Raw genomic sequence first — 23,349 nt, 5'->3', positions numbered from 1 at the left:
TTTTCTAATACAGTGTTGTCACTTGCAAGTAGTTTTACTACTTCTTTTCCAATGTAAATGCCTTTAAAAACAGTGGTTCATAGTTTTAATCAAATTTTAACAATTTTCAGCCAGTATCTCTTCTCCAGGCACACCTCAGACTTCCCCACCTCCCATTGGAACGTCCTCCTCAAAATTACTTAAGTTTCTCAGATCAGGCTGTTAATGCCGCCTGGGCGAGGTGCCCAGAGCCCAGATCAGGACCCGCGTGGACCAGGTCCAACTTTCATCTCTGTGGTCTTCCGGGGGTGGTCCCCCGCCCAGAGCCAGGTTTGGGTTCCAGGAGGAAGACCTAACAAGCCGATCGCTTCCCTTGGCCTGCGCAGAATTTCTTTCATTGGATCAACGGAGATCCGAGTTGCCCGAATGGCACTAACACACTGATTTTGGGTGGGTCAAACTGTTTCAGGCTTGTAAGCGGTTTACATGAATGATTTCGCTTAAATCTCACAACCCCAAGAGGTAGGTTTTAAAATTATTCTCATTGAGGAAATTGAGGCATAGAGAGATTTAGTTGCCCAAATTCACACAAGTAATAAGACTGGTGGAGCCTGTAATTTGAGGCTTGAATTTCAGTAATCTGACTCCAGAGCCTGCCTTCTTAACTGTGCTTTAAGGGGAAAGAGGAAAGAGCTGTTAGGAGGAAGCATGTGTATCTGGGGAAAGATTTATAAAATGAGCTACAGAGTGGATAACCGTGGGATACTACGTTTCCCGCGGGAAGGGTTCTTGCTAGCTTTACATCTGCAGATCCCTTCTATCTGTTCAAACTTTTCTTCCCTTGGTATCTTGTCACGTCCTGTTTCCTCCAGCTTCCCTCTAACATGCAGCATTCCGCGCTGCATCGCAATCAATGCCCTTACAACACTGGCTCCAGGGGAATCCACGCAGGTGGGGCAATCCCGTTGCATCCTCCCTCCCCCCCCCCCATGCCTGCTCCACCGGTGGGAAACGTGAGGCAAGGTGAAGCAGGCGCTTCTTCCCCGGACGCTCTTAAGAAGGAGTCTTTGGCGGGAGGACCGCACGGCCCCTGTTTACCTCCAGAAACAATCTTAACAAAAGTCTGGGCGGGGCAGGGCCACGCCACGTCCAGGTGCGTTTCGACTCAATGCACTCGCAAGGCTCCCGTCGCCGGCTCCGAGACGTCCCGGGCGTCTCTAAGCGGAGGCTCCCCAGCTAGCAAGGCGGGTGGGTTTCCCCGGGAGCGGGGCGTGAGACCGCACCCGGGGCTCCCGGGACCCCCGCGCCCCCGCGCCCAGGCCTGGCGGCCAGGTCCCCGCGCGGAGCGCGCTCCCGCGGGCCGGGGCGGGCCGGGCGGGGCGGCGGCCGGGGGCGCCCGCTCCTCCCCCTGCGGGCGGCCGGGCTGGCGGCGCCGAGCCCCCTGCGCGCGGCACATGGGGCGCCTGACGGAGGCAGCGGCAGCGGGCGGCGGCGCTTCAGCGGCGCGCTCGGCCGGGCCCCCTCCCGCTCCCCTGCCCCTCTCGTCCACGTCCCCCGGCCGCGCGGCCACCATGGCGTCCAGCGAGGAGGACGGCACCAACGGCGGCGCCTCGGAGGCCGGCGAGGAGAGGGATGCCGCGGGCAAGAGGAGGCGCCGGGGCTTGCTGGCCACCGCCTGGCTCACCTTCTACAACATCGCCATGACCGCGGGGTACGTGCGCCCCAAGGGGACCTCCCCGCGCCGCCGCCCACGGACATTGCGCGCTCCGCGCGCCGGCGAGCGGGCGGGGGCGCGCCCGGCTCCGGGGAGGGGGCTGCGGGGGGCCGGGCGCGCGTGCGCGCCGGGCGGCGCGGTGGTCGCGGCGCGGGGAGAGGGCGCGCGCGGCGGCCGTGGGGGAGGGGCGCCGCCGCCGCCGGGCTTGAATGGAGCGGGGCGGGGGTGGCCGGGGCCCTGCTCGCCGGGCATTGCCTAATACGGTGCACGGCGTGCGCAGCGGCCGCGGGGCGCGGGCCGGAGGTTAAGTATAGACCCGGGCAGGAATGCGGGGCCGACCCGTGGGGGAGGCGGCTCCAGCCCGGCCGCCCCGGGCGCCGCCGCTGCTGGTGAAGCAGCGCCGGGGTCCCGCTACTCCGGAGCCCGGAGCTGTCCGGCCGGTGGCCCAAACCCGCGTCCCCCGCCGCCGGCCCCTGGAGTGCGTGTCCTCTTGCTGGGCAGAGTTTTCCTAACTGCTCATGGCACCAAGATTTGTTTTTTTTTTTTTTTGGAAGTAATTATGCACCCGAGAGCTTCCTACTTGGGATGATTTTCAAAAAACCCTGGCGGATAGGAGCGTGGCACTCGTGTCCAGCATCTTGTTGGCTCTATAACTGATACCCTGTACTTTCATTTCTGGCTTTCAGTACGACTTGCAAGTTAAGATTACACAATGACTCTCTCTCTGCAAAGAGGCTGTCACAGTGACTTGGGTCGATAGCTTTTCAAAACCGGCTGGGAAAATGCTCTTCCGTTTCTAAATGGCCTTGCCGTTTAAAATTATTTTCCTGTTATCCCATGAAGTGTCAATATTATTAACCTGTATACATGTGGGGGAAAAGTTTAATATCCTAAACATTGTCTAGGGCTTATAGAAAGCTGTAATTGACAAAGATTTAATAAGTCATGTCATACAGTACTGAGTACCTATTAAATGCTTAATGCCAATTACAGTTAAGAAAAATATTAGTATCTACTGAGGATTCACTGTGCGGCAGGCACTGTGTCGGTCGCTCTAGGTGTACTATGTCATTTTTGGTCCTCTACAGTCCTGTGAGGGGTGCATGATACTACATTTGTTAGAATAGGAAACTGAGGCACAAATAGGTGAAGTAACTTGCTCAAGTTCACGCAGCCAGCAAGTGTCAGACTTGGATTTCAGCCCAGACAGCCTGACTCCACAGCCGTGCTACTTCTTTCCACTTTACTAAGTTTTATAATCTTGAAAGAGAAAACTGATAGCACAGCTCCTGGAGAACAACTGAGTACCCACTGTGTGCTGCAGCCTCTAGACATCCTGGAGGCTGAAAAAATCCTCTCATCTGTGTGTCTCGAAGAGTGTCATCACACTTTGGTGACGCCTGCCGTTTATTCACTTGTCTCCCCCCTTTACTTTCCAGGCCCGTCTCCCTTTCAAAGGCCGAGTTACCTTTTAAAAAAATGAAAATCAATTCATAACTCCAGTTTAAAGCCTTCGGTGACTCTGCATTATCTCCGCTGTAACGGAAGAGATTTAGGCTGTCTGTCATTCAAGGCACTTTGCAGTGTCTCCCTGACTCCTCTTTCCAGTTTTATTGCTTTTGAAATCTTCTCTAACTCACTGTGCTCTCAAAAAGCACCGTGCAATTTTATTTTCATGGCTCTCTCCATCTTTGCTCAGGCTGTTCATTCTTTGGATAATATTCCCGTGTTCCTGCTGTGACTTCTAATCAAGCCACCTCTGAAGTTTTCTGTCTTATCCCACCTGGAGCAGAATGAAATGTTCTCTCCTATGCGTTCTCACTCTTCATTCTGAACCTTCCCACCTGGCACAGCAAGTTACTGCTTCCCTGAAACTTGTTTGTCTCCCTGCCTGTGTTGAGAAGGTCCCGTGCCATTCTCATCTCTGTTTAAAGGCAAAGGGAACGGAAATGGAATAATCCATGTAACTGACTATTTGGAGGCTTTCTAAAGGCGTTGAGATTTGAAGAAGAAATAGGATTTGCGTATGAAGAGGGTAGATATTTCAAGAGGGATGAATTCTGGAAGCAGGCATGAGATGCAGGAAAGCCTCCTGATTTAATTGGAGGGTTGGGGCAAGGGGCAGATGAGGTTGGAGAAGTGGTGTTGAAAGTGGGACATACACGTACATTTAGTGGTTTGGATAGCAGAGGTTCTTTTTGTTTGTTTGTTTTTCCCCAGGTTATTGAGTTGTAATTGACATGCAGCACTGTAAGTTTAAGCTGTACAATGCAATTATTTGGTATATGTATGTATTGCAAAATGATTTTCACCATAAGATTAGTTAACACATCTATCATCTCACATAGTTACCATATTTATTTTGGGAATAAGAACATTTAAGATTTATTCTCTTAGCAACTGTTTTTGTTTGTTTTTTTGTATTGACGTATAATTGATTTACAATGTTGTGCCAATCTCAGCTGTACAACCAAGTGACACAGTTATACACATATATGCATTCTTTTTTTAAAACTCTTTTCCATTATGTTTTATCACAGAATATTGAATATAGTTCCCTGTGCTATACGGTAGAACCTTGTTTATACATTCTGTATGTGATAGCTTACATCTGCTAATGCAGAGGTTCTCTTTCTGTTCATTTGCTTGTTTCATTTTTCTCTTTTAGCAGAACTTTGGAGGGTTTATTAAATTTTTTTGTAATAGTTTTGAAAACAAATAATATTTAAGAAATGAAATTTTTACGTAAGTGTAAAAAAGAAATTGCCTAATTCTGTAAGCTTAACACAGCCTTTCATTTTTCCTTGTTATCGCTCAAATGAGTAACTTCCTTCAGGTTTTTGCTCAAATCTGCATTCTCAAGGAGGCCTTCCCTGGCTATCTTCATTCAGATAGCAACAGCACACAGACAGCCCTTATCCCCCTTGCCTGCTTTTTTTTTCTCCATCACGCTTATTACTGTATAACTGTACAGTGAATTCTGCTAATTTGTCTTGTATTGTCTGCATCCTTCCATTCCAATGTCAGCCCCGTGAAGCCCTCAAGAAATATTTGTTGAGTAATGAATGCACGTTGTAAAATATTGTAGTTTCAGTACCTGCTCTGTTGGATATTCTGTTTTCACTCACTATTTTACCAAATATTTCTATGTAGTTTTCATAATTACACTCTCTCACACTTACATAAGAGTGGAGTTAAGGTACAGAAATGGGTTAAATCATGCCTCTAAAGACGTTTTGCTTTAATTTGTTTTTCTTGAATTAGTTGTTTAGGATGAAGTCCCAGAGTAGAACTATAGGATGTAATTAATTAAGTAATGATGTAATTTAAAGGATGTGAGAATTTTTATGGTACTTGTTCACAATAGATGCTTGACTAGGAAAGTGAGCATTTCTCCCTCTCTCACTGTCTCTTTTTCTTTCTTTTTTTTTTTGCTTTGCAGCGAACACTTTTGAAGCTCTCATGTGTTAGTGTATCATCCTAAGTCAAGTGACAGACAAAAGCTAAATATTTTAGGCCCTCTCCTTGGAGAAGTGTTACCTGGGGCATTTATAGATTGCAATAAAAGACCGGATGAAGTAAGTGTTCTGCAGAGGTGTCAAGTCAGACAGATAGGGAGGATCAGAGAAAGCTTTTTTTTTTGAGGAGGGGGGACCATCACATTCCAACTGAGCTTCGAAGGATAAGTAGGATTTCCTCGGCAGGGATGAGGAAACAGCATGAGTTAGTGTACAGAGATGTGATACTGCTTGACATGCTGTTGGGGTGGCAACAAGAGGGCCCGAAGTGTAGGCTGGGAAAGGAAGATGCACGGGTAGCCTGGCCCACTGCCCAGGTCGAACGTGCCTCGCTAACATGTTTGGATTTTAACCTGTAAACAGTATGGGAAGGTGTTAATCGAAGATTGTGTTTTCACTCCATTTTAGCTGGGTAACCTCCGATAAGTTCCATGACCTCTCTGTCCCTGGGTTTTCTCGTCTGTCAAAGGAGCTACACAACGACTTTGCTGGGTTATTACAAGGAATTAAGAAAAGTGGATAGGAAGTGGTAGGCAGGGTGCCTGAGACACAGCAGGTGTTTAGAAATGATAATTCCTACTCCTAGTGATTAATTTAAAAATGCACTCATGCAGAAAGAAACTATTTGAGATATCCTCACTGTGTATATGGCATGCATTAGCAGAGCACCAAACCCAAGGTTGCGGCACGTACATTTCTCAAAATGTTAAGTGATAGACGTGTATTTATTCCCGAGGAGGGTGGGTCTGTGCATGGATGGACTACAGCTTGTTTATCCTTCATCTGAGGATGGACAGTGGGTTCTTTGCAGTTTGGGGCTGTGACAAAGTGGTGAGCATTCGTGTGGACACACACTTTCATTTTCCTCAGGTAAATACATAAGAGTGGAATGGCTGGGTTATACGTCACATTGTTAATTTCTTATGAAACCTCCAAACTATTTTGCAAAGTGGTTGTACATCCCCACGGGCAATGAATGAGCTTTCTGATTGCTGCACAGCCTCACCAACACTTGGTGTGGTCAGTCGTTGTAATTTTACACCTTCTACGAGGTGTATTGTGTTGTCCCGTTGTGATTTTAATTTGCATTTCTCCCAGTGACTAATGACACTGAGCATCTTTTCTTGGGTTTACTTACCAGCTGTGTATCTTTTTTTGGTATAGGGTCTATTTAAATCTTTTGCCCATTTTTTTATGGGTTTGTTGTTTGACTTTCAACTATTGAATTTTGAGAATTCTTTCTATAGTCTGGATACAAGTCCTTTATCAGATATGTGAGCTGTGAATATTTTCTATCAGTTTGTCTTGCTTTTTCATTCTCTTCACGGTGTCTCTCAAAGAGCAGAAGGTCTTAATCTTAGCGAAGTCCAGTTTATTTATTTATTTTTTTATGAACCTTTCAGTTTAACTCTGTGGGCATGGGTGCCTTAGTGTGATAAATTGAAACACGTGTTGGCTACTAAAGGAGTCTCCATGTGGTCTAGGAAAGGAAGTTGAGGGTTGACAGTGAACACTACAGGGAAGTATGGTTTGTATGAATGTCAAAGATCACCTCTGGAGCAAGTCTCCAAATGGTTACTTTGAAAGAAGTTCAAAGAAGAAGCAATAAAATTAGAATATCATCATTTCTCAGTAACTGCTGAAATAATGGATGTGGGCAGTGACTGTCAGTGCAGACATCACGAACAAGAGGGACAGCCAGAAACTGTGGGCTCCCTGGGGAAGTTCACAACACAACTGAGTTAGCCTTGAACGTAAATCTGTGTGATCAATCCCCTAGAAGTAACTATCCACTCACAGGAAATACAGGGGCCAGAAGAACATAATAAATGACATGTGGGTGTCCAGTTAGCAAAACCCAGAGCGAGGGTAACTGCAGGACAAACCACTGGGCATCTTTAACAGATAAATTTCACAAGAAAGAGGGGAAGAGAGATGAATGAATGGATGGAAGGAGGTGAAACCTATAGATGAAAAGAGTCATAACTGACATAGCAACTAATTGCAACATATGAATCTTATTTCAGTCATGATTTAAAAAAATGAGATAAGGAAATTTGTATCTTGACTTAAGTTTTGTGATTGAAGAAGTGATTGTTCAATTCTTCACATGGGATAGTGGTGTTTTGGTTATGTTTATGAAAAATAAACCTTTGAGAGATACACAATTAAGCATTTGTGAATCATGGGATGTATGAGATTTGATTCAGAATAATCAGGGAGGAAGGCTTGTGGGGAGAGAAGTGAATAGAGGTTTGGATGAAACAAAATTGTTCATAAGATGATACAGGTTGAAGCAGGGCAGCAGGCAAATGGAGTTTCATTGTACCATTCATTCTCTACACCTTTGTCTGTGTTTGAAGTTGTTTATAAAAAAATTTTAGGGACTTCCCTGGTGGTCCAGTGGTTAAGACTCTGTACCGCCAATGCAGGGGGCTCTGGTTTGATCCCTGGCTGAGGAACTAAGATCCCACATGCTGCGCGGCATGGCCAAAAAAATTTTAAAAAGTTTTTTAAAGCAGTGTTGAAATACAGGAAAAAAGGAGTGTAGAAATAGGTAACCAAGTTCTTCAAAAAGCAGATGGTCTCCAAGAGATCTCAGGAGAAAACGAAGCACCAGAAGGCAGCTAGAGGTAAGAGCTCCACTTTCAATAAGATTTTTCAGGGTCATCATAGCCATAGTGGCATGAGAAGAAGGCGTTTAGTGAGTGTTAGGAGGTGTTTAGGAAGTTATGCCATGTCTCTCTCGTTGCTGCACTGTTCTGTTGTCTCCACTTACTAACTTCACAGTTCCTTGAGGTCAGAATATCTTGTTTGTCTCTAATTCCCCAGCACTTAGCACAGTACCTGGCACTGCAATAAATGTTGACCCTGAAGATGAATGAGTAAGTAAATGAATCAAGTGGGCAAACAAGAAACCTTCTACATGTGGAACACATGTTTATATTTTCCAAATTTTCCAAAGAGAGTGTTACGTCAAGGACCAAAAGCATCTATTTGGGTGCGTATTTGGGTAATCAATAGCTCTGGCATATTTAAAAAAAAAACTGTCCAGAAAAGAATTCCTAATTGTGGACACTCCAGTTGCTTTGGGAAATTTTTAAAATTACAGCTACTAAACTGATGGATATATGAAGTCCGAAGTTAGCTGAATGTAGGGCCCTTAAGAGAGCTTTTGATTGTCACCATTTGTGATGGAGGGCTTAGGAAGTGAGCACGGATTAGGTCAGATGAGCTCCTGGCCGTATTTACTGAAAAACAGATGAGACCTTAGCATAGATGTTTCCATGGTCCTTTCTAACCCCAGAGTGTTAATTTCTTTTATTTCCAACAGTTAGTGGTGATATTAGGGTCATACTATACTAGTTGGTACAATGCTGCCACCTATGGGACAACAGTAAAATGTGTTATATTGTTATAATGCATGGATTTTATATCATACTTTTAAAAATGTAGAAACTTTGTCATCTAAATGAATCTTTTGATGAATTCTTTGGTAGGTTAATAATCACCTCTCAAGTTGATCTTTCATAAAAGTCTGATTTGGATTTGTCTAAAAGAAAAGACAAACATGGGAAAAAGTGAATGAAAACATTAAGCCTTTTGTTTTCTTATTAGAAGTAGCATAAGGACTTGGAATTGAGGATAATAAAATCGGAACATTTTAAACCTGTCAGGTACGTAAAACATCATCCAGATTAGCACACTCAGATTCACCTAGCACAGGATTGAGTGTTGGCTCAAACATGGGGTGAAACCATGAGTTGAGTCCAGGAAAGCCATAGGGCAGTAGAAAGCGAATGGCGTGGGGCTTAGGAGACCTCCACCATTAACTTACTCTAAGCCTTAGGATAAGTCCCGAGACATCTCTTCATGGTGATTGTCTTGCATAGAACCCTGGCCTTCACACATTTTTTTTTTAATTTTTAAATCTTTAAAAAAATTTTGGCCGTGCCACATGGCATGCAGGTTCTTATTTCCCCGACCAGGGATCGAACCCATGCTCCCTGCAGTGGAAGCGGGGAGTCTTAACCACTAGACCACTAGGGAAGTCCACCAGACTTTCTGATAGCATGCTATTATCAGTTAAAATATTTGAGCATAGCACTCTGTATAACTTTAAAAATTATTTATAATTTCTCTTTTTTAAATCTTTATTAGCTACGTTGGGTCTTCGTTGCTGCGTGCGGGCTTTCTCTAGTTGTAGCTAGCGGGGGCTACTCTTAATTGTGGGCTTCTCATTGTGGTGGCCTCTCTTGTTGTGGAGCATGGGCTTCTAGGTGTGCAGGCATCAGTAGCTGTGGCACATAGGCTCAGTAGTTGTGGTGCACGGGCTTAGTTGTTCTTTGGCATGTAGGGTCTTCCTGGATTGGCAGGTGGATTCTTAACCACTGCGCCACCAGGGAAGTGCCCCAAATTGCTTACAATTTAAATACATGAATTTTGATTAGGTAACATCCCAAGGCACAGTATATGCTTAGGGCCAGACCAGTACAGCATAGTAGTTCAAGAGCATAGACTGTGAGATGAGTGGTGGGTTTAGGTCCCAGCTGACTGGCTATAGGGTCCTTTCTGCCTGTTCCCACAGCGGGGAAATAGGAAATAGTAGTTGCTACCTCATGGGGTTATTGTGAAGATGAAATATTAATATGTTTAATATGCACATAGGACAGTGTCTGGAATGTTGAAAGCACTCTGAGAGTGTCCTTATCATCATTCTTATTACTGTGAATACTTCTGCATTTCAAAGGTCTTTGTGATAGTTTCTGACATTTACACGATTTCTTGTCATATCCCACTAGGAAGTCATTGTTTTTACCTCATTATGTGCTGGGGAGGAGAGGCTCCTGGGATTGAAGGACTGTTCTGCCTTCTTCTTACTGTTCTATGGAGTCTGTGTCTTCATCCCATGCAGTCAGTCATCTCTTTGCAGGCACCTTTAAGCCATTTGTCTATTTGATGAGTGCTCTTTAGTTAAAACTGTGTAATTATTTTATAATTCATAAATCCATTTCACTAGACACTTTGGAGACCACTGTTTCTAAAGGCCTCGAGTATTCATTTTCATGGGTGTATTATTAAAGATTTTAAAAAGTTACAGGTGACCCAACTTTTTTAAACTTCAAAGTGCTTTTGTGATTGCAGTGGAAACTGGGAAAAAAAATTACCTCTCATCAGTGACTCTTGGAGATTGAGTACCTGGTGAGAAAGCTGGTCTCCACAGGTGTAGCTTGTATTTTTAAGTACCGTTAATTCACAGCAATTATGTTTAATGTTCAAGTGCAAGTTGAAAAGGGGGGGGAGCGGTGCATATGTATTTTTCTTTTTTGAAAATGAACTTTTTTTTTAAATTGAAGTAGAATTGATTTACAATATTATATTAGTTTCAGGTGCACAACATAGTGAATCAGTATTTTTATAGAATATACTCTAACGTTATTACAAAACAATGACTGTATTCCCTGTGCTGTACAATATATCCTAGTTGCTATTTTATTTTATTTTTAACTTTTTATTTTATACTGGAGTGTAGTTGATTTACAATGTTGTGTTAGTTTCAGGTATACAGCAGAGAATCAGTTATACATATACATGTATCTATTCTTTTTCAAATTCTTTTCCCATGTACATTGTTACATAATATTAAGCAGAGTTGCCTGTGCTATATAGTAGGTCCTTGTTGGTTATCCATTTTAAATATAGCTGCTTATTTATTTTATACATAGTAGTTTCTATTTCTTAACCACCTGCTCCTGTCTTGCACCTCCCCGCCCCCCAATTAGTAACCACTAGTTTTAAAACAAACTCTTTAAAAGCAGGCTTACATCTGACTTTCTGTATGTGTCCCTTCTGTGGCTCCACAATTGTTTTTATTTAGTGAAAATTATAAAGATAGTAATTAATGATTTATGAAAGAATTTTACTTGTAATTACCTATAATTATATACTATGTATTTGTATAAAATACATATGTATGCACACAGCTTTTTAACCTCAAATCTTTATATAATTATTAAATGCTTTATAATAAGTTCATTTTTGGTACAGAAAGCTACCTCCTCAGTCTGTCAAAAGAATACAGTGCACGTTGTTTGACATTTGTATGTACTTGGTCTCACATATGTTGTGTTTATTCCCTTGAAGAATCAATGTAAAAATGATGTTTGTCATTTCTTCCTATGGGTTTTTAAAATAGAGTCATGAACTGAGAGCATAATAACACAGACATGTTATTACTGTATAAATTATGGCATTTCTCTTCAGGATTCAGTGGAATTTGTTTTGATAGAACTTCATAAAAATGCTTTTATTTTCTCTAGGTGGTTGGTACTGGCTATTGCCATGGTACGTTTTTATATGGAAAAAGGAACACACAAAGGTTTATATAAAAGTATTCAGAAGACACTTAAATTTTTCCAGACATTTGCCTTGCTTGAGGTAAGTTTTTTAATGATGCTGTTTTTCTATCACTGTCACATTTATTTGAAAATATATCTGTTGAGCAAAATCAGTCTTATTTTGCCGATTATTTACTCCCTACAGATTCAAGTAAAAGCAATGATGACAGGGATTTATTTTATGTTGTATGCTGTTAACATGATTTTTTTGTTTGCTTACAGATAGTCCACTGTTTAATTGGTGAGTTTTTTATTTAATTTTTACGTTTGGCATAGATTGCATTTAGGGCAGTGGTTGACTTGTTTTTCTCTTTAAGGAATTGTACCTACTTCTGTGCTTGTGGCTGGGGTCCAAGTGAGTTCAAGAATCTTTATGGTGTGGCTCGTTACTCACAGTATAAAACCAGTAAGTGACATGACACTTCGTTTACTCGAGCCTGCAGGAAACCTTTCTTATGAACAGGAGTCCAAAATATTAATCTTGCTGTATTCCAGGAGGCAGAACCCTTGACCAAAGAAGGGTTGGGTTTGGAGATAAGCATTCAGTGTACATTGACTTAGTGCATTCGCAGAATGGCTTTGAAACACTAGCAAAACCAAAAATTTGCATTTTTAAAGCCATAAGATACTCCCCTTTGGGGTTTTCCAGTTTTTAAAATCAGCATCCTCTTCTGTCAGATGGTGAGCGGAAAATTTTCTTTTCTGTTGAAGTTATGTGTATTCTCTCTGTGTAATTGCAGTTGGTATAAACAGTTCATTTTTCCTTATTTAGCATTGAGCATTGCAGCCACAGACATACAAAGTTAATGTAGCTCTGTAGCTCTGAACAAATGCAAAAGATTCAATTAAAAGTTAGAAGGGTTAAGGAACTTAGAGAAAAATAAGCTTGTTATTTATTGAAGCATGACAGAAGAGAGCCCCGAGTCTAATTAACGGCTTAAAGCCTTTTAGACAAACAAGCACTCTGTTTACCATGTCAAGCCACTGAGCCTTTTAAACCCATGACAGAAGCATTTCCCACGTGAGCCCTCCTGACCTTCTTGACAGCCTCTGTCTGCTTGAGGACAGCTCTCTGGCCTCCTCCACATTCCTCAGATGCCTTTCTTGTCCCGTCTGCTTGGGGTGACACCTAACCTCCCTTCCACTGTGTGCTGGGCTCACTGGCCTCCGGTCCGTGTGGGGACAGATCGCTGACCTTCTGCGCTCTCACTGCGCTGCACTTCAGCCCTCTTGACTTGCTTCTTTCACTCAGCTGACTGGGTCCACTTGGTCCCCAACCAGTGCCTGCAGTACAGGTGGCAGTGAGCACAGGCCACGCAGAGTCAGACTCTTCATTCAGATTGTCCCATCGTTTAAAAGCAGGAGGCCAACAGATAAATAAAACAGATAAATAACATAAAAGAGACACCGTTCCGGACGGTGAATGAGTATCATAGGTGGGCCAGGACCACGAAGAGTCTGAAGCCTGAGGAAGAAAAAAGACAAGACAGGGTGGCTAACATTAACCACCCTGGTGAAAAAAAGTGAAAGTGACACTAAAGGGTGGCTCCTCCCCGAGAGCAAAAAGCCCCAACTGCTCTTTCTTTTAAAAAAATTTTTATCGCGGGATAATTGATTTACAATGTTGCATTAGTTTCAGGTGTACAGCAAAGTGAATCAGTTATACGTATACATATATCCACTCTTTTTTAGATTCTTTGCTCATATAGGTCATTACAGAGTACTGAGTAGAGTTCCCTGTGCTAGACAGTAGGTCCTTATTAGTTATTCATTTTATATATAGTAGCGTGTGTATGTCAGTCTCAATCTCCCCAATTTATCCCTCCCACCTCTTTTTTTTTAATATGGGTACTATACTTTTATTAACCTACAATCCTATTCCAGTTTTGTCAATTTTCTCAACGATGTGCTCGAGCGCATTTCCCCCTCTAGTCCAGAATTCAGTCAAATTGTCTTGTCTCTTTAGTTTCCTTTAATGCTAGGCAGTTCTTTTTTTAAGAACTTTTATTGAGGTATAATTCTGCCTCTTTTTTATCTTCCAGAAAATCTCTGCCTTGATATGCCTATTTAATCTTCTCCAACAGTGGGGTCCCGTGGGCACCTTTCCACCCCTCTTTAATTAATTCGCCCAGCTTGTATTGAGTGTATTCTGCACACCTGGCACTGTGCTTTACTTCAGGATTTACAGAAATGAATAGGGCAGTCTCCACTGTCAGGGGTACTGACTGTCGGGGAGTAGGGGGCAGCCCTACAGGCGTGGAATCATTCAACAAATATGAATGACGTGCCTATTCTCTTCCTGACACTGTGCTGGGAATCCGGCTATTTGTAATACAAGTATGGGTCCTGCCTCATGGAGCCTGCAATTGGGAGAGATGCTCAACAAGTTGCTGCAGAAATAATTGGTTATATTAGTGTTAGTGCTTTGAAACAAGAGGCCAGTGTGGATTGCAGTAACCGGGGGACTTGACCTGACCTAGGGAGTGAAGGAAGGCTTCCCCGAGGAAGGAATGTATTAATTGAGCGCTGGGAGATATATAAGAGTTAGGCAGCCTGGTTGTAATAGAAATTGGCAAGTGCTATATAATACAGTTATGAACACGGTACTGTGAGAACAAGGAAGGGGAGCAAGTAACTGCTCAGGGTGTGGGGAGGGGTTTGGGACAAGTTTTCCAGAGGGCGTGATGGTTTAGCTGAATCTTAAAAGATGAAAAAGGGCTTTCCATGGATAGTATTAAGGGAGGAAGCATTCTGTCATTAATTAGAGGGAATGACGTGTTCAGACACAAACATTCAGAGCATATTCTGGAAATAATACAAAGTTTTGCATCCCCAGAGAGAGGTGGGGGTAGGTGAGGGTGGGGTTGAGACATTGCACAAGAAGTCGAGATTTCTGAGCTCAAATTTTAAAGATCCTAGAACATCATGCTCAGGTGGGAGAGTTTTACTCTTTCCTCCTGTTAAGCAGTGGGGAACCCATGGAGCTTTTAAATCCTGGGACTAGCAACTGCCAGTTTCGTTTCTGTTGGTTTGCTTTTGTGTTTTGCTTTTAAGAGAAAACTTCCATCCCTGAAGTGGAGACTACGTAGGGGGCTGTGACAGCAGTCTGCATAAGAGTTGATCAGGTCCTGCATTGACACTGTGGTAGCAGGGCTGCAGTGAGTGAGCAGATTCAGGAGTTAGTGCTACAGTAGGATGGGTGTGATTTGATGACCAATAGAAAGTCCAAGGGTCAGATTGTTCCCATACTGGTTTTGAGGGACTGTTGTCCTGGGATGGTTGAGTTATGGGCTGGAATGACCGGTGAGAGAGAGAACCCAGTAAGAAATTTGACCATTCCTGTGCTTAGGGCATATTTAAATTGCATGTTTGTAAAGACATGTAATGGTGACTGCGTTGCCTTTTCTGTATTGCATCTGTCTAACCTTAACTCTCCATTATAATAAAAGGCACATAGTAAATAATGAACAGAAAATATCTTCATGGAGAAAGAAGTTCAACGACCCTGTGGCTTTCTCTGTAATTCTGCAGATCCAGAATGAGGAGAGTGTGGTGCTTTTTCTGGTCGCGTGGACGGTGACAGAGATCACTCGCTATTCCTTCTACACATTCAGTCTCCTCGACCACTTGCCATACTTCATTAAATGGGCCAGGTGGCGACGATGTCTTGCAGTTTAGCTGCTCACAGCCCTGTGCATGCGTGTTTTGTGTGCTGAGCTAACACAGAGAATTAAAATGTGTGTTTTAGCCTTGTGTTGCCAGGAGGCTGCTGTTTTGGGTATTATCAGTGTTATAACTTGCATTCTAAAGGCTTAATTTAATGACCAGGGAAGAGTCATATTAATATATATCTTGAGTGAAAGCAATGCCAGACATATTATATTAGTGTCCTTAAATAACCTCTGAATTGGTCATTCATTTTTCCTTGAAAGCAAAATATACATCTTTGGAATTATATTAAACTCTGGGCCAAAAATACGGTATTTTGTCTAGTTGATCTAAATTTTTTTTGGACAATTCACAGTTTTTATTTTACAAAACAAAGTTAGGAAAATAAGCTGAAACACTAAAGATAAACTTCATAAAACAGGAAAGCTTTAGTAACAAAATGCATGTTGAAATTATTTTAACACAACAGGATGTATTGAATTAAATACATATTGTTCTTGTAATTGTTAAAAGTGATCCTTACATCAGTCAGTCATTGACTTAAATTATTTTAGTATTCAACCTAGTATCCACAGTTTTTAGTATCTTGTATATACAATGTCAACTTTTTGTGTGTGTGTATTGAGTAGCAGAGACAGACATTTAAAAAAGTCAGCATTATTTGAAATTATATTATTTGGAATGAGGACAGAATTTATATTTCAATGGTTCTAAATATAGCTCTCCCAAAGCAACAGTTTTTAAAGCAAAAGATGTTCTGCCGTTTTTAAAGTATATGTTCTTTGAGCAGCTGATAATTTACAAAGTTATTATGAAAACAAGACTGCTGTTTGGAGAACAAATCACAAATCAGCATAGATTTGTTCATTTCATTTTCTATGTTGCACTTATAGTCGAAATAACAGTAATAACAATAACATAGGCTGTATGCCTGCTGTATACCTGAGGTGCAGATGTAAGCACAACAAAATCTCTGTCTTCTCAAGATGGAGGAGACAAAAAATAAAACGACTAACAGGTGTGAGAAATGCTGGGTGATGAGAAGTGCAGGGAGGCAGCTGGGTTAAGAGACGTCTGTTGTATACGTCTATGTAGATAGGTAGGTAGATAAGTAGGTAAGTAGATAGATAGATAGATAGATAGATAGATAGATAGATAGATATCCCACATAGGTAGGATAAAAGAGTTTGACAGTATTTTCATTCTTTAAAGTTTTTATTAAGCTACAAAAGTAATATATTTTCATTATAAAAAGAAACCCCTCAATTTTAGTATATAGAGTAAACATGGAAAGTTCCTGTTTGTACTCCTACCTGACTCCCACTCCCTTCCCCTAGAGAGAGAAAGTTGGGAGTTTACTATCCAGACTTTTTCTTAGTAACAATGTGAACACACAGATGTGAGTTTTTGAAAACATAAATAGGATGATACGATACTTGATTTTTGTTTATATATTGGAGCTCTTCTTTCCTTTTTTAAATCAGTACAGGTCCATCTAGATCTAGCTCTCTAACACTTAATGCTGCATAATATTCCATAGTGGGACCCACTTAGTTCTCTATTGTTAGAATTTAGATCATTTCCAGTTTTCTGATACTATAAATACTGCTTTGTGATATTAAAAACAATGCTATATCCATATTTGTTATTTTTTCAAACTCTGATATTTGTATTAATACATAGCTAACATAAAAATAATTCATAACTAGTGTCAGACTTGTTTTTGATCCCCAAATACTGAAAACCTAACACTTCTTCTTAAGTAATTACTCCTTTTTTAATAACTCTTATGTTATACGTTTGAATATAATAAATTAGTGTATATAAATAAACCTAAAAGAAGAATAAAAACCTTTTAAATTGCCTATATTTTCCTCCAAAGGATAATCACTCATAATTATACTGTATATCCTTTCAAATTTTTTATATTTTCTAGCTTTTTTTTTTAGATATTTGTGACTTACCATTTTGTATATAAAATAATGCTTTAAAATTATAATCTGAGCTTAAACATTTTGTCTGTTGAAGATTACACTCCCATTTATAAGTGTTTGGTTGGTTTTAGTTTTCTTATACTTGAAAACTTAATCATGCTTAGCAATTGTGCCTTTTACAAGATTGGCGGTTTGGGTTGTAGCTGGATTCTAACCCCAGAATGCATCTCATGCCATTTTGCATGACCTCAGTCTTTCAGACCTCTAGCACCTTTGAAAATACTAATTCATAATATGGTCTCTTTTTATTTGCTGTACTTATAAAATTTGTCTGTGGAAGATAATGGTCTTTAATGCTTTGCCTGCCTTTTAGAATGCATTTGCATGTCTTGAATTTCTGGAAAATTTCCAGTGTCTACCACTGCATGCTTAAATTTGCTGTTAGATATACTTTATCAATTGCCTTAATGTTAAACAACTTACTATAAAATCTTTCAACTTTGGAATGCACATGTTAGCGTAATACATCATGTCAGTTATTCATAATCATGAATAATTGTTTCATGTCGAAAATCTTAAAAGATCCCAACCCCGTATATATATTTACCAACCCCATTGAATAACCTAAAATAACATTTATATTTATGTTCATATGTTGAAGCCATTCTCAAGTAAAGCTTCACTTTAAAAATGGCCTCTTATTTATGAAGAATTGCCCTACTATGATGGTACTATGATGGTTTGAATATACTTTGATTCTGTTTATCTGACAGATGTGTTCCTAGAAAAGCCCACTGAATAGATCAACGTATATTGTTATATTTTCATATTGATTTCCATTTTAATTTCAAAAACACATTCCCTTCAAAAAAATTTTGGGTGGTAATTAAAAATCTGTAAGGAAGCATCATATCTTTTTCTGAGTAAATAGTTAATCTCTCATGCTACCATCAGAGTTGATGACATGCAGCCTTTTTAAAATGCAAATAAAGTCAAATAAATTGTATAATTTGTTCCCATTTCATTAAAAATAATCACTGTCTTTAAGGCTTTAACCTAGTTTATTGTAAGAGTGATTTTTTTTTTCTATTAAAGAACAATCTTACCAAAAAAAATCATCGGAGAGTCACATGAAGTTAAAATATACTTAAGTTTGAATGTCTTACTTGAGAAGAGAATAAAAAATTCTCAGTTATGTACTTTTAAATTGAGATAGGAAATGGAGATTGGAAAAAATTGATTTAAATGATACATACATAACTACACAAGGCTGGTGAGGAAGCAGGGGGTGTGCACAAGGCAAGGAGGGGATACACAGGGACAGTAGAAGGATCATTTTCTTTCTCTACTGGTTCATCTATTTTGGCAAATAATTCTGCCCCCCTCTGTCACCTCTTGTCCTTGCGTATCCTTGGCACATAGGAGTAAGGCGACTCTTAAGTTCTCTCCAAGCTTCTGCCGTACTGACACAGTTAACTTCTCTTTACAAATATGTCTTAACCGCAACAAAATGATTAAGTAAAATACAGATCAATTTGATTTCTTTTTCCACCACAATTTTGACCTCAACTTCCTGTGGTCACTCCCATATAGTGACTGACTTGAAGAACACTGGTTTTCTTTCTTGGAGAAATGTCGTTGCCTTGGGCGCTGAGGCTGTCCTGCGGGTCCCCCAGAGGACACGGGTACAGTGTTCCTCTAACCGCAGGCGGAAGTGATGCCGAGCCCACTCTGTGTTAGAGGACACTCCGCAATCCAAAGGAACACTCCATGATTGGGATTTTGACTAGAATTATCCCAGCTCTCTTTTAAGCAAGCTGACTATTCCTTTGATGTGCAAATTCAAACCTGTCTTTCTTGTTTTGTCGTGAAAGCGGTTTTAGACAACATGTTCCTTAGCAGTTACTGATGCTTTAGGTGGTTTTTAGAAAACAGGAATGTTTTCTAAAATACTCATTCTTTTCATTAGTAAGCACAAAGCGTTTTCCAAATGTCTCCAAACAACTACTTTGGCAATTTCAAGATTTAGATATAAACTTAGAATCATAACTGGTCTTTTAAAAACACAGCATTTGATCAACAAATGACTAGCTGCAGGGAAAAAAAATCAGTCAGTACGATTCCAGGTTGTCAAAGCAGTTACTTTTACAATATCTTAACAATGATTACATTTACTTTATGATACACTATGATAGTTATAATACTTGTATACTTTAACATACTTAAAAAAACTGCATCAGTCAGTCATTGACTTTAAAATAGTTATTTCAGTCCTGTAAAGTGACTTCTTACTTTATTAAGATCTTGCCATTTAAAATGGAAACTGCTGTAAGAAAAAAAAAAGATGATAATTAAATTAATAAATGATTAAAGTAAAAAAAAGTTAACCTTGTTATGTGAGGTTAACATAAGTATGTATAGGAAGGAGAATTTTTAGGCTTAAATAAAGTAGTAGCAAAAGAATGATGATATAAAATCCAATAATTATTCTAAAAAGATAATTGTCAGGTTTTTCTTTCTCCAGATATAATTTTTTTATCATCTTATATCCTGTCGGAGTTGCTGGTGAACTTCTTACGATATACTCTGCCTTACCATATGTGAAGAAAACAGGAATGTTCTCGATAAGACTTCCCAATAAATACAATGTCTCTTTTGACTACTATTATTTTCTTCTTATAACCATGGCTTCATATATACCATGTAAGTATGTATCTATTAGTATTATACTTTGATTTAGCATATGCTGTGAAAGTTTTTCCAAAGATGTCATAAAAAGCTAGATTAATAAACGAGGAGAAATAGTGTCTTACAAATACATCAAAACCTCTCTTCAATCCCACATGTATTCATAGTTTGAAATAATTGAGGGGCAAGTTGTGAGAAAAAAGGTAAGTAAATTAACAAACAAATGATTGCCTTCTCAAAATCATTTAAAAATAAGATGAGTATCATTTATGTTTTTAAAGAGAAGATAAAGCCTGCAGTGAGCTCTTTGAAAGCATTTAGAATTATGTATCTGAACACAAACATTTTATCCAAGAAAATCTGAACTCATTTCTATTCATGAAGGACATACATGGGAACATCATCCAGGAGTACTTTTTCATCTTGTGTATGTTGCCTTCTGTACTAAAAAATAATAAAGAAGCTACTTTTCTTAAAATATTTTGAATAACGCAGCCTTTGCACTAATTTCTTCTCCCCTTTCTATAGTTGCAACGAATTGGTGAGACTCCATTTCATTTAAATACAGAGTGGTATATTTTTAGGTCAGATTTTGATAATCACTAGCAGGAAATATGAAGATAAAGCAAAGCTGTCCTTTGCCCTCCTCAATAAAATTAGAGACTCTGAGGTCGGTGAGGGGTAAGAGAGAAATGAGAAACGTTTATAGAATCTAAAATCAACATTGACACAATATGAAATATTTCATCTAAAAAGGATGAACATAAAATTTGGCCACTTCCTTGGAACGTCCAACTTTTAAGCTTTTCCAAAATCAAAATTGACTTGATGGTCGTCTAGTGTTTTTATTCCCCTCATCTGCTCCCAGCTCAGCCAGACTCTCCTCCAGTTATCCATCAGAGCTGGGTCAGGAGGGCTTGGGGGATGTGTGCCGATGACACTTGTTTCTTCCCCTGCTTTTCCCGACATCTAGTGGATGGCACACCCGAAGCAGAGCCAGATCTATCCTATCACAGTGACAGGTTCAGGTCTTGGCTTGCCTTCTTCCTCACAGCCACTGGGGTATCTCTGTGAAAACCCAGGGCCCAAGAGATCATGGTTTGAAACCATCAAACCCATAACTTGTAACTGCACATTTTCAGGTGTCCTGTGAAGACCCGCCTTTGCCAGTTTATCAGGCTGTCAGTTACCCGAGAGCCCCACCTGCCAGAGGATCAGTCAGCCCGGGGCGGGGGCGGGGGGAGGGGGGGTTCCCACCTTATTAGCATTAATAGTAACAGCAACTAATTTTACTTTGCTTACTAAATCCTTTGCTAATTACAAGTATAAAAGAACATTTTCAGCACTTAATCTTTTTTTTTAAAGATTTATTTTATTTTTTATTTTTAACTGCGTTGGGTCTTCATTGCTGCGCATGGGCTTTCTCTAGTTGCTTTGAGTGGGGGCTACTCTTCATTGAGGTGTGCGGGCTTCTCATCGCAGTGGCTTCTCTTGTTATGGAGCATGGGCTCTAGGCGCATGGGCTTCAGTAGTTGCTGCACATGGGCTCAGTAGTTGTGGCACATGGGCTTAGTTGGTCTGCCGCCTGTGGGATCTTCCCAGACCAGGGATCTAACCCGTGTCCCCTGCACTGGCAGGCGGATTCTTAACCATTGCACCACCAGGGAAGCCCAGCACTTAATCTTAGTATTCAAAAGAAGTCCTTTCAGTTCTCATTTCTCAATGGGGACATTACAGATTAGAGACGTTAAGTGAATTGCTTAAAAATCACTCAGCTAATAAATAAGATCAGAGTTTCAACTCAAGCCCATTCTTCTACTGAACTACTCAGAATGTTATAGAAGTATTTGCAAAAATTGGTCAGTTCGGGTTAAATCTATATGGCCTAAATATATTTAGGCCCTTAAGTATAATACAATGGTTGCATTTGGCAAGGTGGATAGTACCTACTTAAATAAAAAAATAAAATCTTCTATGCATTTTGGCTCCATGTGAACTAAGTTCTAAAATAGTTATCCACAGTTGCCTAAGCAAAATCTTCTAAGCTTGTTTTGTCATTCAGTTCATTAGTTTTAGTTATTCTGTTCATCATTTTAAGAGATATTTTTACATTTGTATTGTTTATAGCTGATGTTAATTTGTTCATCCACTAACATTTACCCCATAATTTAAAGTACTGACTCAGATTGGCTCAGAATAATTCTCCAGATTTGACAGGGTGGGTGACCATTTGTCTGACTGACCCAATACATATACATTTGTGTGGGTGTGTGTGTAACAGACTACCCTTATGGCCAACCAAGAGGGGCTTTTGCTTCGGGCCCAGTTTTAGATAGAGGACTCTGTACTGATCACCACTCCACACAGGACCCCCTCCCTTCAGATCACATCCTGGAAACCTGGGACCATGGAATTTGCTACCCAAATGGCACTGAGCGTGTATCTAGACTGCATAGCTCTCTCCCCTAATCTGTTCTCCTGGGGGTTAACTGTGTCACCTGTGTACACATCCCTGAGATTGAGGGGCAGCTGTTCGTGAGGCGGATGGATGCAGCTGGGTCGTGTGGACTTGGACATCCACACAGATGCTCACGAGACCCGTCCTGGTACAGGACAGCCAATAGAATGGAGAGAAGGGGCCAGGTGGGGCAGCTTTCCTTGTGCAGCACTGTTCTGGAACGGTTTTCCAAAGAGTTAGAGAATTCTAAATTGAAACATGGCCTTCCAGGTCATTCTGAAGATATATTTATCAAAATAACTAAGTTTGCTAAAAAGACTGACAGCTTATGGCATTAAAATTTTTAGGCATATGGTATGTGGGCCTCCATCTGTACGCGGACTCTGAACCCTGTAAGTATTAGGGGGGTGGGTAGCAATTTTATATGATGTCCTTGCTCTCAAAGTTTGCCATGTTTAAGAGGTTTCAAGTACAAAAAATTTCCAACCATCGCTCACCTTCTCTGTTTTCTTTTTTCAATTAAGTGTTTCCACAACTCTACTTTCATATGTTACGTCAAAGAAGAAAGGTGCTTCATGGAGAGGTGATTGTTGAAAAGGATGACTAAATAGTCCCTACAACACGGTGCTTTTTCCAGAATAACCAGGATTACTTGAGTCCAAGTTTTAACAACAAGAATAAACAACTTCATGAAATATTGTGGATTGTATTATTTCTTAAACTACAACTTGGGACACAAGGTATTTGCCAGTGTTTGTCTTCAGATTGTACCAGGTCCGTTTTCTACAAGAACTATGCAAGGATTTATTATCAACTCCTGGGTAGGTGATGATCATTAAAGAAAATAATTGGGTGTATTACCTGCAAAACTCTTTTATTAGGTTTTTTTTTTTAAGTTTTACTAAATTGTTTTTGCAACATATGTTCAGAGCTTTTGAAATCAATATTTAGAAATTAGTTTAGTGATTAAACATTATGATGCCTGCCAGTG

The 23,349-nt window shown here is 40.5% G+C and overlaps 1 protein-coding gene across 1 annotated transcript; it reads left to right on the top strand.

The window, feature by feature from the left end:
• Positions 1 to 1,128: 1,128 nt before the first annotated feature.
• Positions 1,129 to 23,052, top strand: HACD1 (3-hydroxyacyl-CoA dehydratase 1). The gene is made up of 7 exons (XM_057733649.1): positions 1,129 to 1,690; positions 11,532 to 11,649; positions 11,832 to 11,850; positions 11,927 to 12,015; positions 15,141 to 15,262; positions 19,737 to 19,915; positions 22,883 to 23,052. Exons 1-7 carry the CDS (start codon positions 1,434 to 1,436, stop codon positions 22,963 to 22,965), a joined length of 867 nt encoding a protein of 288 aa, XP_057589632.1. The 5' UTR covers positions 1,129 to 1,433; the 3' UTR covers positions 22,966 to 23,052.
• The last annotated feature ends 297 nt before the right edge of the window (positions 23,053 to 23,349 follow it).

Source organism: Hippopotamus amphibius, chromosome 4, assembly GCF_030028045.1.
Source record: "Hippopotamus amphibius kiboko isolate mHipAmp2 chromosome 4, mHipAmp2.hap2, whole genome shotgun sequence".
Taxonomy (NCBI): Eukaryota; Metazoa; Chordata; class Mammalia; order Artiodactyla; family Hippopotamidae; genus Hippopotamus; species Hippopotamus amphibius.
Note: the sequence above shows the minus strand (reverse complement) of the source record. Positions and strands in the feature narration are given on the sequence as shown.

What these genes read in the sequence shown, in the direction of transcription:
- HACD1 (XM_057733649.1), top strand. Translation starts at nt 1,434, where the DNA reads ATGGGGCGCCTGACGGAGGCAGCGGCAGCGGGCGGCGGCGCTTCAGCG. An exon ending in TTACTCACAGTATAAAACCA is followed by an intron (nt 12,016 to 15,140) that starts GTAAGTGACATG and finishes GTAATTCTGCAG; the next exon opens with ATCCAGAATGAGGAGAGTGT. An exon ending in TACTTCATTAAATGGGCCAG is followed by an intron (nt 15,263 to 19,736) that starts GTGGCGACGATG and finishes TTCTTTCTCCAG; the next exon opens with ATATAATTTTTTTATCATCT.